General features: G+C 41.5%; 2 protein-coding genes across 2 annotated transcripts; one reads left to right on the forward strand and one right to left on the reverse strand.

The window, feature by feature from the left end:
- The first annotated feature begins 4,551 nt into the window (after positions 1-4,551).
- Positions 4,552-8,842, forward strand: LOC121857211 (crustacyanin-A1 subunit-like). Its single transcript, XM_042353163.1, has 6 exons — positions 4,552-4,675; positions 5,593-5,728; positions 6,963-7,050; positions 7,336-7,452; positions 7,687-7,826; positions 8,130-8,842. The coding sequence occupies exons 1-6, from the start codon at positions 4,650-4,652 to the stop codon at positions 8,220-8,222; spliced, it is 600 nt and encodes a 199-aa protein (XP_042209097.1). The 5' UTR covers positions 4,552-4,649; the 3' UTR covers positions 8,223-8,842.
- Positions 8,843-9,317: 475 nt separating this feature from the next.
- LOC121857128 (uncharacterized protein DDB_G0290685-like) lies at positions 9,318-14,356 on the reverse strand. The gene is made up of 3 exons (XM_042353015.1): positions 14,134-14,356; positions 12,502-12,574; positions 9,318-12,088 (listed from the first exon to the last, which is right to left on the reverse strand). The coding sequence occupies exons 1-3, from the start codon at positions 14,197-14,199 to the stop codon at positions 10,344-10,346; spliced, it is 1,884 nt and encodes a 627-aa protein (XP_042208949.1). The 5' UTR covers positions 14,200-14,356; the 3' UTR covers positions 9,318-10,343.
- Between the last annotated feature and the right edge of the window lie 48 nt (positions 14,357-14,404).

The following is a 14,404-nucleotide window of genomic DNA, read 5'->3' on the forward strand; positions in this document are numbered from 1 at the left end:
TTCTATAACTACGTCGCACGGGTGGTATTGTGTTCTATAACTACGTCGACACGGGTGAGTTTGTGTTCTCTCTACGTCGACACGGGTGAGTTGTTGTGTTCTATAACTACGTCGACACGGTGAGTTATTGTGTCTCTCGTCGACACGGGTGAGTTATTGTGTTCTATTACGTCGACACGGGTGAGTTGTTGTGTTCTATAACTACGTCGACACGGGTGAGTTATTGTGTTCTATAACTACGTACTACAGGAATGACTGGTTAATTTACGTACACGAAAATTTGGTTAATTTACGATAGGTTTGGTTGGGGCCTATTAGGTACAGGGGTCTATTAGGACTACGATCTATTAGGACTGGGGTCTATAAGGATTGGGGTCTATTATAATTAGGGCCTAATAGGATTGGGGTCTATTAGGACTGGGGTCTGTAGGACTGGGGTCTATTAGGACTGGGGTCTATTAGGACTGGGGTCTAGGAATGGGGTCTTTAGGAATGGGTCTATTAGGACTGGGGTCTATGGGACTGGGGTCTATTAGGACTGGGGTCTATGGGACTGGGGTCTATAAGGAATGGGGTCTATTAGGAATGGGGTCTATTAGGAATGGGGTCTTTGGGACTGGGGTCTATTAGGACTGGGGTCTATTAGGACTGGGGTCTATAAGGAATGGGGTCTATAGGACTGGGGTCTATTTCCACCGCCACCTCTCAAAGAGATCATTCCTCTTCTACTGAACACACGTACACCCACTCGTGTATGTCAACCAGTCAAACATTTATGTATGTCAGCTAGGCGTCTATGTACGCCACGAGTATATCAGCCAGTCAATCATGTACGAATGTCACTCAGTCATCCATTTAAATATGTCAGCCAGCCATTCACTTACGTATATCAGCCAAGGGATCCCACGATAAAGACAGGACCCCTGGACCCTCCTAGCTAAGCCCTCCCCATGGCCGTCTCACCGTAACAAAACATACACATGGATCTTATGGATTCATTTTTTACTTACAGGATCTGGTTACAATGTTATAGCCGACGGCCAGGGGAGAGATGGAGCAGTAGTCCAGAGCAACACAATCACCCAGACTACAACAAGCCAGGGCAAATTCTCCATTCGAGTCAAAAGTAAGGAGGACGTTGTGTTGTGTTGTGTTGTGGTGTGGTGTGGTGTGGTGTGGTGTGGGTTTTTTGAGAGAGAGAGTTACCACCATTACTATACCATTGTTACCAATACTACTACTTTCCTTACTACCACAACGACTACGACTACTTTTTTTAATTGGTCTCCATCCTCCCCCAATAACTCCCTTATTACCTTAATATTAAATATCTTAATACATAAGTAGCTATCCTAGCTGTGTTGAGTTAGTTGAGCCGCAGATCTATGCGGCATTCAGTGACTGTTGCCTCAAAGTCAATATCTGCAACTGTTGGCGGCTTTGGGGCCGATGCTCTCGTTCCCCTGGGGCAGAGCAAAGCCGACCTAAGGAGAGAGAAGGGCAGTCGACATCTCATCCAGGCTGTAACATAACTTCTGGGCTGCTGCTTCTGTTCGGATATCACCTCCGCGAGTCTGGAGTAGAAGCATCTTGCACTTGGTCCCATCCACAGAGATTGTGAACACTAGAGGAGTGAAGCTGCCTAGATCACGTTCTGAATTCTCTCCCCGTATTCCCTTATCTTGTCGTTCTCGTTTCTCCTGTGTGCAGCATCAAGAGCTAAGTTACGGTGACATGCGGCCATGGGATAAAAAATCTTGATGTCGAAGAAGGTTCGCTGTCCCCGCGTCCAGAATCCTCGAGCACTGACGTCAACACGGGCTTCGTTGGATGTGTTTGAAGTCCTATGTTGGAAAATCTCACCGTCCAATGGAAGGAGGGTCGGTTCTACCCTGACATCACGGCAGATTTCCTTCAACATATTTGCTGTGAGATCCCTTACTTCGTCATGCCTCATGCATATGAAGCCCCCTTTCTTGCACACCATGGAGTAATCGACGTCTTAGGAAGAGCCACACACGTATTGGGAGGGCAAACCTTCTACTGGCCTACCGTACCTTAGAGCATTTACATATGTAAATTCTTGTTTATTGAGACTGAAACCATTTGCCCTTATCGGTAACGTGGTTAACCAGTTCGAGGCGCGCCACCTCCTGCCCTACATTTTTTTCTTCAGATTCTCTGGTACTTGTAGCAACAGTTGCTGCAACTTATCACTTTGGCCGTGCTGTCGTTCTGTCGTAGTGGACCTTTGAATCTTGTCTACGTACTACTACTACTACCCTCACCTACTGCCACTATTACTACTACTACCCTCACCTACAATTACTACCTACCACCACCACCACCTATCACTACCTACCACAACTACCTACCGCCCTCACACTCACCTATCACTATGTTTACAGCCTTTGACGCGGAGATGGTGGTTCTAGGGACGGATTATACCACCTTCGCTTGCCTCTTCACCTGCTACAACTTCCAGGGTTCTCACAAAGCTCTCGTGGCCTGGATTCTGTCAAGAACCCTGGAACTCGAACGCCAAAAGGTAGGAGTTAAATCAATTTGACCTATGACCTTTCCTGACCAATGTTAATGTGTATATCCTTTTATGGTATTGTTGTTCTTGTTATATGTTGTTGTTTATTGCTGATGTATGTTTTATTTTATTTTTGTTTTGGTTGTTGTTATAATTATTTTTTTCAATAGCAATCTTTCACACTTCATTAGCACTACCAGGATGTGTTTTCGTGTGTGTGTGTGTGTGTGTGTGTGTGTGTGTACCTCGAACTCTCTTGTGGTGAGGTTAGTGAGGGGTTTAACAGGAGAGGAAATGTTTGAGAGTATCTACGAACAAGAACCATCAGTGTATAATATCTTTACTCCTGTTCTTATCACCGGATAACACATACTCCCTCCTCCTGGCTAACCAAAAATAGCTCTCGTAATTACACATCCAAACAATGCCCCAACATGACTGTCAGATTCACTCACAGGTAATGTTTCCTTCACCAACATAATTAACTCACCTACAGGCACACGTATGTAGGGATCTCAATGCACCAGAAGCAACTACAGCACCTGGACCCACCCTCAGCTCCAATGTCCCTTGTTGTTAGTGTTTACAGTCCGTTGTGGAAGTTACTCCTCCAGAATTCAAGTCTCCTCTCCATCATTGACATTTAGGCCTGCTGTTTGTGATGTGTTCAGTACGACTCCATTTGCTAGTCTATGGAATCATTTAGAAGAGGCACTGATGACTACAGTTATGTGTAGAAGCTGGTAGAGTTCACACCCATGTTTAGGATGTCTAAGTTCCTCAAGGGATTCTAAGCCCCAAATATCGAGAGAATTATCTAAACATCCTGTAGATTATGTATAACTTAACCTAACCAAACCTAACGTCCACAGATCGCTGGTTGTCAGAAGCACTTCCTCAAGGTTGGCGTCCCTCTGGCCCAGCTGAGAGGAACGTACCAAGGTACCGAGTGTGGCCACTAGCAGACCTCCTCTCCACACCCTCCCCCCGGCCTCTCTTCCAGCCTCGCCAGACCACTCCAAAGCCTCCCTAGGACCTCTATAGCTTATCTGGGCTCTCCAAAACCTATTCTCGACTTCCATAGGTCACCAGGGCCCTGTACAACCTCTTCAGTCCCCCAGAGACTCTACAACCTTCATTACACAGGAATTATCGTTGTTTCCTACACAAGTCATGAATCATTTCGTACATTAGATTAAAAAAACATCCATAACTCTCCCTCTTGTTCCTCATCACAGCAGTGTTGTTTACATAGTTAAGGGTTGTGATCACGTTACAGGTAGTTCATTGTTTTCATTCATATTTTCAATACCGTAAAACATAAACGACTTGTGTGCGAAACGACTTGTAAAAACACGACTTGTGTACGATTTTATATGTATCTTTCTGTATTTATATGTACATGATCTCTACAAGTCTTTAATATTGGTCTTGTATCAAAATTTTTTGTGGGGTCTATTTTCAGAGTCCCTTGATGTTTGTGTTTACAGATTCCGTTCATGATTTTGTTTACAGAATACATGGCATTACATAACAATGAACTTTCTTGGGATAGTTAAGTGTATTGTAGCATAACTTTGTGTGTAGTCCTCCTTGCATAAGCACTCACACACACACACACACACCTATAAATATATCTCTCAATGTCGAAGTAATATGAATAACGTGTTATCACTGTTACCACAAAAAACTCACAGGTTACCTAACAGACTCCATGAACGCAACATTTTCCTTTTACTTCGTCCTTGTGTTATTACAGCTAGACGAACTATAACTCTGGCAACTCAACAGGTGCCAGATCATACATAAATATCGAACAGTTTCTGCCTAACCATCTCATTTACTCGTTCCATTGTATTTACATATTACGTGTTATTTTTATATATCTAAGTGAATCTTAAATTTTAATTGTCAATATTAGATTCTGAATGAGGGAAAAATATGTCGTTTTAATGCATAACTTGGTAACTTATCACGTTACCCCACCTTACCACCACATACTCATTGGGCTTGGTTCATGTGGATCAGAGACAGAAGTGTGCTAGTTCGTGTTTGCTGTCGGAAGAGTTAAGGAGGTGTTGATTCTCTCTCTCCGTAGTTGACCTCCAGCATGTCAACCCCCTTCGTGTTCTCTGGGTAAGTTTAGACACACGCGATTGTTTACGACTGTCCACACTAGTACTTTAATTTTCTGATGTACCGACGTGTGACCTGTAAATACATTTGTTTATCCCACGGCCCAAGGAGGTCAGAGAGAATGATGCTGTTTTTGATCGTGTCTGTGTCTGTGTCTGTGTCTGTGTCTGTGTCTGTGTCTGTTTCTTTCCATCAATTATCCGTGTTGCCTTTCAAGAGATCGCTCTGTAAATACGTAGGCATATAGATAGCAACTAGCTAATGAGGCGATTCACTCATAACGAGGCATGGTTAACAGGTAAGGGACAGAGGGAGAAATTAACCTTGAATTCTTTTTACTTTAAGCCAATATCATGTGTTTAAACGAGTGTTAGAGACTATGTTAACAGCTTAACTTAACCTAACCTTACTCTCATAATCCGGTTAAAACTTTAAGGTTGAGAGATTAGTGTCGTAAGATTATCACCTTTTGGAGACCTGGATTGATATTGAGGCAACCAGATTAATGCACACACTCTCTCTCTCTCCTACCTCATACCGTTAGTGGTGGATTTATTTCGTGTTTGTCTCTCTCTCTCTCTCTCTCTCTCTCTCTCTCTCTCTCTCTCTCTCTCTCTCCCCCGTTGGTCTGTTGTCATGTATCACACACACACACACACACACACACACACAAGGTTCCAACTGGTTTATCATCAACTTTTTGCTGGATTATTTGGATGAGATTCTGAAGACAGATAATTTATGACATTTACTTAAGGGTCAATTATCTTGGCTAATGTCTACCAAGAGCTCATTTCTCGGCAGCTGTTATTTACTGTGTACTAAACACACACACACACACACACACAGAGTCGAGAGTCGTCCTAAAGTACTCCTGTTGATTTAGTGTGTGTAAACTCCTGCTCCTCCTTCTACAGGCAGGTGATGGTGGCGATACTGGCGTTGACGTGGACAGTGGCTCAGTCCCAGTCTATCACGGGTAACAGCACTGGCCTACTCGTCAAAGGTCTCTGCCCCATTGTCAAGCTGGCCAAGAACTTCAACACCACGTCAGTAAGTATTCTAGAGGGCGTCTTTCTCCCGACGATGGGGGCATTCTTGGAGGGGGGGGGGTGGAATGTTGGCTAAATATCTTCACATGTGTGTTCCAAGGGAGCCCTCCTCCTGACGGTGATATTTATATTCGTCTGACGTCAGCTTCCATATACGTCGGGTCGAGTTGAATCAGATAGGGAGTTTATTTACACATAAACTTGGTAAATATATTCATCCTGTGGCGGTGCCAAGTAGAGAGATGTTACAAGATCCTGACGAAGGTGCAGAAGGAGAAGCAGAGTCGTAGGGATAAAATAAAGAGAAGATAAAACAATAAAAGAGGTACAGAGATAATCTTATAATAAATACAGGGAGAGGAGATTCACGGTTTGAGCTGTAATCTGATGGGGATTAAACTTTCTGGCATCATGGTAGTGGGAACCATGGTAGTGTGGGAACCATGGTAGTGTGTTAATCATGGTAGTGTGTGAATCATGGTAATATCTCACCCAAGACACACTTCAATCTTCACACAATACCTGATCCATACCAACACACGTGGATTCATATGCCATTCGAAATATTTAATCCTGGTGGACTATTATAAACTAGTTTTTTCCCCTTCCTTCAAGTTATGTCCCTAATGACCATGAAATTTAACCCCCGTTTAAGAATCGTGGGGAATACTGCCCCAGGTGAGACAGAAGGCTATAGGTTAGGTTAGAGTAGGTTTGGTTAGGTTTCATTTCTACAATTCTCTCTCTGTTTCTTACTGTGTGAAATAACAACCAAACGAATAAAAACTGAAATAAATGAAGAACAAAAACACAAACAACGGAATGGGAGTAACAAATATAGAAACAAATTAATGACGCAACAATACGTGGACGAGGCATACATTATAGTAGGTACATTCTTGTGTACTTTCACTTGACGAGACGGGAAAACCCAGCCTGAGGTCTTTATGTTGGCAACAGCTGGGGAGGAGGAGAGGTAATGGAGGAGTAGGAAGGAGGAGGAGGAGGAGATACTGTTTGGGTCACCCTCCATTCAGGCGTAAATAAACAAATGGAGATCACAGGTAGCCATCACAAAGGTTTCTTTATATATATATTTTTTTAATTTCGTCAATCTTCTTCGTTGCTTCAATTTCATCCGTCATCTCCATCTGTTTATTGTTAATTTGAAGATCTAATTATTTTATTTTTACTAATCTAATTCTCCCTCTCTCTCTCTCTCTCTTGTTACTCAGTTTGCAGGTAGCTGGTACAGAGTTGGAGGACTACCCAATTATGAAGAGCGCTCCGTTAACTGTACCATCTATAACTACGTCGACACGGGTGAGTTATTGTGTCTATAACTACGTCGACACGGGTGAGTTGTTGTGTCTATAACTACGTCGACACGGGTGAGTTATTGTGTTCTATAACTACGTCGACACGGGTGAGTTATTGTGTTCTATAACTACGTCGACACGGGTGAGTTATTGTGTCTATAACTACGTCGACACGGGTGAGTTATTGTGTTCTATAACTACGTCGACACAGATAAGTTACTCCGTTTATAAGTACGTATAGCACCTTGTCGTTCCAGATCCAATTACTTCACCTTCTGATATGTTCCAGGCTCGGGGTTCTTTGTCGAGTCAACTGGTGTGGCGAGGAACGGGGACCCAACAATCCAGAACAAGACCCTGGTGACGGTAACTCCCGGCATCGCACGATACTCCACACACGTGAGAGGTGAGAGGAGGATGCACACGCCGAATGTAATTGGGGTCTCTTGTACAGTACGACAATAGCTCTGGAAAAAAAAAAACTCTTTTGTGTGGATTGACAGTAGGAGTCGTAGTGTTCATTGTGAAATTCATCACATCCTACTTTTCACGGTAGTTTTTGTAGCGACCTTTTAGAACTAGTGACCTTTGTTACCACCATCACCCTCACCTATTACCACCACTTACCCTCACGTTGCAGACATCGAAGCGGAGATGGTAGTTCTGGGGACGGACTTCGTCACCTACGCCTGTTTGTTCACCTGCTACAACTTCCAAGGAACTCATAAAGTGATGTTTGCTTGGATCTTCTCAAGAAAATCAACGTTAAGCAGAGCGAATGTAAGTCCTGCTGTAAATTCGTTCGTGTGATTCAGAATCGGGTTTTTTTTTTGAGAATATGAATCTAACTGTAACAATATGGATGTGATTCAAACTTTGAGTAAACGAATCAGAGTGAAGCAAGATTACCTTTAACCTTGAATTCATTATTGTATTTGAGGGTTGATTACGGTTCTCACATCCAGACCCCCCCCCCTACTGCCACTCCTACTCCTCCTTACCTCTTCCATTAACTATGACAACAAATGATCAGTTTAAGCCTAATATCTAAGTTTATTTACTAACGTTTGGTCCTCGTTCCAGATCGCCCTCTGCCAGAAACATTTCGTCGCCGTGGGCGTCCCGATCAACAACTTGAGAGGGACTTACCAGGGACCGAAGTGTGGCCACCAATAGGCTTTCTCTTCCACATTAACGCGAACGTGATGGTTTTTTGTAATCGATGACGTCACGCCCCTCTACGTTCTCACCAGTGTGAACTAGCCTAAGGTATCCTTAAAGTAAACTTAACCTCGTAGTGGGTAGGCAAGCACCAATCAGCGCACTGCATGCCCGCACATCAGTAGACTTCAAGGTAGGAAAGGACCAATCAGTATGCGTCATGTCTTATGTGACAGTTCTGAAGTGTGTTTATGTGTTGTGTGAGTTTCTGAATGTCTAGGACTTTTCTAGTGTGTGTGTGTGTGTGTGTGTGTGTGTGTGTGTGTGTGTGTGTGTGTGTGTGTGTGTGTGTGTGCGTGCTTAATCACGTCTTTTTAGAATTGTTTGTAAGCACTCAGCTTGTGTACATAACCTAAGTACATGTAATCAGCTTGTGTACACCTGAGTACATGTAATCACCTTGGATACACCTGAGTACATACAGGTATGTCTATTACAAATGAAATAGATTCAGGATTTGTTTCTTTTGTGTTTTTTGTATAAATAAGTATACTTTAAGAAGTAGATCTTATTTTTAACATAAACATATACTTAACCATGTTACATTAACCTTAAAAAAAATATATAAACTAACAAAATATTTTTTTCCATCTACCTAAAAAAATATATAATGAAATTTTTGCCTTACGTGAAATACATATATAAAATAATTAATTTAAGTATACGATTTCTATCTTTGACTTACGTTGATAAAGAAAAAACACTTAACTAATTATAATAGCGCGGAGTATTGTGATTAACCTCAATAATATCCAATACACTAAAAGGAAATTAAAGGAAAATCAGGTTATATTTTTATTGTTTTATTTTCCCGACTTGTAAATAAAGGAGAAATTAAATAATACATAAAAAGGGGGATAATTTAACATGTATTTTTTATTGTAATGTTTAAGAGACAGAAAAACAAAACATTGTCTCTCAAAGTAAATTGTTGGGTGTGTGTGGGTGTGGGTGTGTGTGGGTGTGGGTGTGTGTGGGTGTGTGTGAGTGAGTGTGTGTGTGTGTGGGTGTGTGTGTGTGTGTGGTGTGTGTGGGTGTGTGTGGGTGTGTGGGTGTGTGTGTGTGTGTGTGAGTGTGTGTGTGTGTGGGTGTGTGTGTGGGTGTGTGTGTGGGTGTGGAACCTGCACCCGCATGTATAAACTAAATAATGCACTCAGGATTATCAATTATATCCTAATATTTTTATGACAATTAATAAATAATGTTTTCATCACAAAATAATAACTCGAGTAGAAGGGACTTAGAGACACACAGTGTTGTATAAGAGTAAGTGTTGCAGGGAGAGGCAGTACTGCGTTAGGTTAAGTGTTGCAAGGAAGAGAAGCTAAACTATCACATACAACAAAGATTCTTCCTTAACTCCTAAACCAATATATTAGTCGTTAAATTCAGTAAACTTATTAATACAAAAATTATCAACAAACTGAAATTAATATAGGGAGTTACATCTTCCCTCACCACAAGTAACTTTCACACTGGTGTCACTAAAACTTTCTCCTGTCCTCCCTCATTCTGGTTTCTGAAGCATCGCTGTTACACACACACACTCGCCTCACGCGGCCTTTAAAGATATGACAGAGTTTACCCTTTAAAACCTTTCCTTAAATCACTAGTTAGGTGAGTATTAAGTCTTCAAGTTATGATGAATATTTATCATAAGGATATTTGAGAATCAGGACTCTGACTTTGGAACTTTTCACTTGTGTAAATCTTCGACTTTGGGTCCTTCCATCTGCTTAGATATTCTTCATATACCTGTCTATTTATCAGCTGAGTCAACATCATTATAGTTAACCCTCGTAATAGATCGCCTCCCTGTACGTCCTCCTTCACTGCACCATCAACAGAACCTCCCAGGGTCAGATTTTCAAACTTTTGTACGCTATTTTTTTTTCTAGTAACCGAAGGTAAAAACAATCGACCTTGTTATGGTGTAGAGACGTGCGGAATGTTGACTTCATTTAGCCCGGTGGCTTTACGGTAAGTCGTTCAGGTGAGGCAATCAAGTGTGTGGTCACGTCTCTAATTTCTAGGACATATTCTATTGTACGAAACTCAGAACATCCAGCCTGTGGTCTATTTGGTCTCAGATGTTTCCTGTGTCAGAGAGTTTCCATTGTCAGCGCCCTCCTGTCCTTCTGGGGCTTCCACTTTGTCCTCCACTTTATCTTGTTCTCGTTCCTCACTTGTCTGTCCTTCTTCAGAGTCAGACTTGGCTTCTCCTTCGGTATTTTGCTGGATTTCTCCGTCATTTATATTCCCTTCTGCTTCTTTATTTACATCTTCACCTCCTGTTTCTTGATGGTCTCCTTCACCTCCAGGAACCTCTGACCCATAGGTAACACCGTCTGGCTCCGTTACTTCTTCCCCAGCCTGGCCTCCTGACTCTCTCCCATCTAACTCGCCGTCCTCCAGCCGCTCTGAGTAGTCAACTTCAAGGTCGATAAACTCTGCTTCACCGATGATGACTTTGTTATTACGCTTCACAAGGCCTCCAGTCCCTATAAAGTCATAATCACGAACTATTCCTTCGCTAGGATCTCCACATGTGTCTTTACTCTCCATGGCAGCGGCTTGGGGGTCGTTAACATCATCTGCAGGATCTGAAGAACTTCCTTTCTCATCCTGTATTCCTGAGGCAAGAAGTTCTTCATTCTCACCGCCCTCCGCCTCTCTACTCACTACCTCATCACTTGAACTCTTCTCCTCTTCACTCTTCCTTTTACCACGGATTTCTTTATCCACTTCCATTTCACTTTCTCCGGCTGTGGGGCCATTTGAGTCACCTCCCTTGTTCTCCTCAGTCACCCCTTCAATGCCGTCTGATCCATTCTCTGTGAATTTTATACCTTCGTTTTCTTTGACGTGCTTGTTCTTCTTTGATTCTTTTGTTATTTTGCCGTTTTGTACTTTGTTATATTTATTTTCCTTTCCTTCTTCCCTCTTATTTTTTTTATTATGGTCAAGATCTTTCCCAAGCTGTTCTTCTTTTCGTTTCTTTTCATAAATTTTGTTCTTCTCTATGTCTTCTTTTTGGTGTTTGTCGCTGTTTTTATGGTCCTTCTCATTCCTCTTGTCTTTCTGGTGTTTTTCATTATGCTCATATTCTACTTTATTCTTCTTGTTCTTATTATTTTCTTTGTCTCTTTTATTATTTTCATTTGTCTTCTTCTTTTCGTCTTTCTGATGTTTGTTGTTGTTATTATCTTCACTATTATTCTTCTTGTAATCTTTATTGTGTTTTTCTTCATATTTCTTCTTATTATCTTCCTTGTAGTGTGTCTTGTCTCTTTCGTGCTGTTTCTCCTCGGATCTACCCTTATTCTCTTTTCCTTCCTCTATCTTGTGTTTATCACGTACTTCTCTCTCGTCTTTATCATTCTTTCCTCGCTTACCTATGCTCTTATATCTCTTTCCTCCCTCTTGTTTATTTCCTTTCTTTTCCTTGTTTTTCTTTCCTTGTGAATTATGACCCGGACTCTCCTTCTTTTTTCCTTTCCATTCTTTGTGATATTTTCCCTTGTATTTTTTCCTTTTTCCATCATCATCATCATCATCATCATCATCATCATCATCATCATCATCATCATCATCATCATTATCCCTGTGTTCGTATTTCTTCCTCTGTGTATTAAGTTCACTCTCTTCCCAGTGCTTCTTCCTATATTTACCGTGATGTTTCTCCACCTTCCAATCGTCTCTCTCGTAGTCATCAACATTGTTCTCTTTTCCTACTTTGCCATCTCTTCTCTTTCTCACTTCCTCTCCTTTTCTGTCTCCTGTCTCCTGTTTCCTTTCGTCCGATACCTCGCCTCCGTCATCTGTTTCAGGGGATACGAACACATTAAAAAATTCATAACCCGGATGTTTTTGCATATTTATGACCCAATTCAAGTAAAAAAAATGTGGCTTTAAATCCCGTCTTGTGTTTAATCATAAATATTCCCACAACAAACTTTCTTACACATTACCATAACATTTATAGCAATGCCCCTTTAGGTCTTATACATTACCATAACATTTATAGCCATGCCCCTGAGGTCTTAAACATTACCATAACATTTATAGCCATGCCCCTTAGGTCTTAAACATTACCATAACATTACTATACATATAATAATATCTCAGAGAAGACAAGAGACACGATGAAGAGAAAATGGCAAGTCTCTGTTATTTTATGTTCGTAAACCAGGAGAGGCCACACGTGCCCCGGAAGGGTCTCTCACTCTCTTACCTCCGTCACGGCAGCTGTCAGTCGTGTGAGAACCAGGCTCCTGACAGCTTCCAGAGTCCACCTTCACATCTCCCTTAAATGTAAACAAAGGGTATCAGACTTTTCACCTCCCATCTGTATCTGACGTTCATTTTGTTAGTTCAGGTACAATGATACAGGTACATATACAGGTACAGATACAGGTACAAAAGCACAAACACAGACAGTTACAGGTACAGATACAGGTACAAAAGCACAAACACAGACAGTTACAGGTACAGATACAAAAATAATCGCATCGGATTTATGTTATACGGAGAAGACAGAATCGACTCAAAGAATGGGATTTACGTCGTGTTTATAAAGTCCCTTGATGTTGGTGTTGACAGTTATTTGAGGAAATTTCACGTACAGGACATCGATATGTGCACAGTACTCCGTTTTCTGTACGTGGTGAATAATACAGTTATGTCCAAGTAATTCAACAGTACAGACCTATGTTTTTGTAAATACATTAGAGGGGTTGGGATACCTGGAGGATTGTTGGAACGAAAGTACGCAAATTACTGACGCTATGAAGGGTGAAATGAAGTCTTCTGAAATATATGGTTATTCTCACTCTATGCATGGAAAAAAAAGGCCACCCAGTTACACAGATGATACAGACAGGTGGCAGAGGTGTGTTAGTTATATTATTATTGTTCCGTCTATATATCAAGAGTGTGCAGTGTTGAAAACTAACACGAACAAGATTACCAAACTTTTTTCTTATAATTTATTAATTTTTCTTATAGGAAACAGCACACCCCAACCAAATAAAACCTAATAGAAATCTTTGAGGTTTGGTTAACTTTGGTTCTTATCATCCCAGGAAAAAACAATAAGTATCAATTAACGGTCTTGTATTGTGGTAGTTTTCTAACATTTGACGATTTGCCGTTTTTCTGGAATATACGAATTCCCACTGCTTATCTTAGCTCTGTGAACACCCATGAGAGAGGACGCACTTGTCGCCAGTCCATAAAACTCTCAAAAACTGGTACCCAGCTGTCGTACTTATCTATAGACAACAGGCGTCCATTGGCAGCTGACGGTACCAGGTAGGCTGATTCACTATCCAATGATAGGTGAATTAAAAAAAAAGGTAAATGATATCTAAAAACACAGCTTTAAAATTGCATTGAGACTTTATATTAACTAAACCTGTTCACTTAGCACCAATTAAAAAACAAACCTAACGTATAGAATTCTTCCTAACTAATGGTAAGCGAATGTATCTAGGTAACATAAGAGTCTTATTTATGGAGATTATTTTATTCTTTAGTTTAAAGTTAAATAGTTGGGTGTATTCTTACAGTCATTTACGGAGAATATATACTAAACTTTTTGAATCTGGATAATAACAGTTTGGGGTAAAATGATGTTAGTTTAAGGTAAAATCAGGTTAATTTAGGGTTAAAATTGGTCAGGGAAGGTTACGTTCGGGTAGATTAGGGTGGTGGCATTGCTGGCACTGGACCTGCCCTGACCAGTACCGCCTTCAACACTTACACTTAAATATTTCACTTGTTTTTTACTGTCACATTACGAGACCGAATCTGCTGTGAGAGAGACCAGTTGAGTTTCTTATTCCGCGTCTTTCTCCTTACTTACCTCTGTTGTCTCTGCGTGTAGGAGGATTACCACTAACACCAGCGGCAATATCACCGCCACCCTCATTCTCCTCACTGCTTCGGGCCCCCTCACTGTCACACCTCACAGCAAATACCCTTGGTCACTGCACCACACAGCACTGTTCTCACTGTCGGCTTGGTGGTAGTGATGATGGTGTTGGTGTTGATTGTGAAAGCAGTTCAGGGACTCACCGACCGACCCGCTTCCTGAGTCACAGATAACACGTTTCCTGCCTACTGGGAGTTCAGTT

This window comes from Homarus americanus, unplaced genomic scaffold (assembly GCF_018991925.1).
Source record: "Homarus americanus isolate GMGI-L3 unplaced genomic scaffold, GMGI_Hamer_2.0 scaffold20465, whole genome shotgun sequence".
Lineage (NCBI taxonomy): Eukaryota > Metazoa > Arthropoda > Malacostraca > Decapoda > Nephropidae > Homarus > Homarus americanus.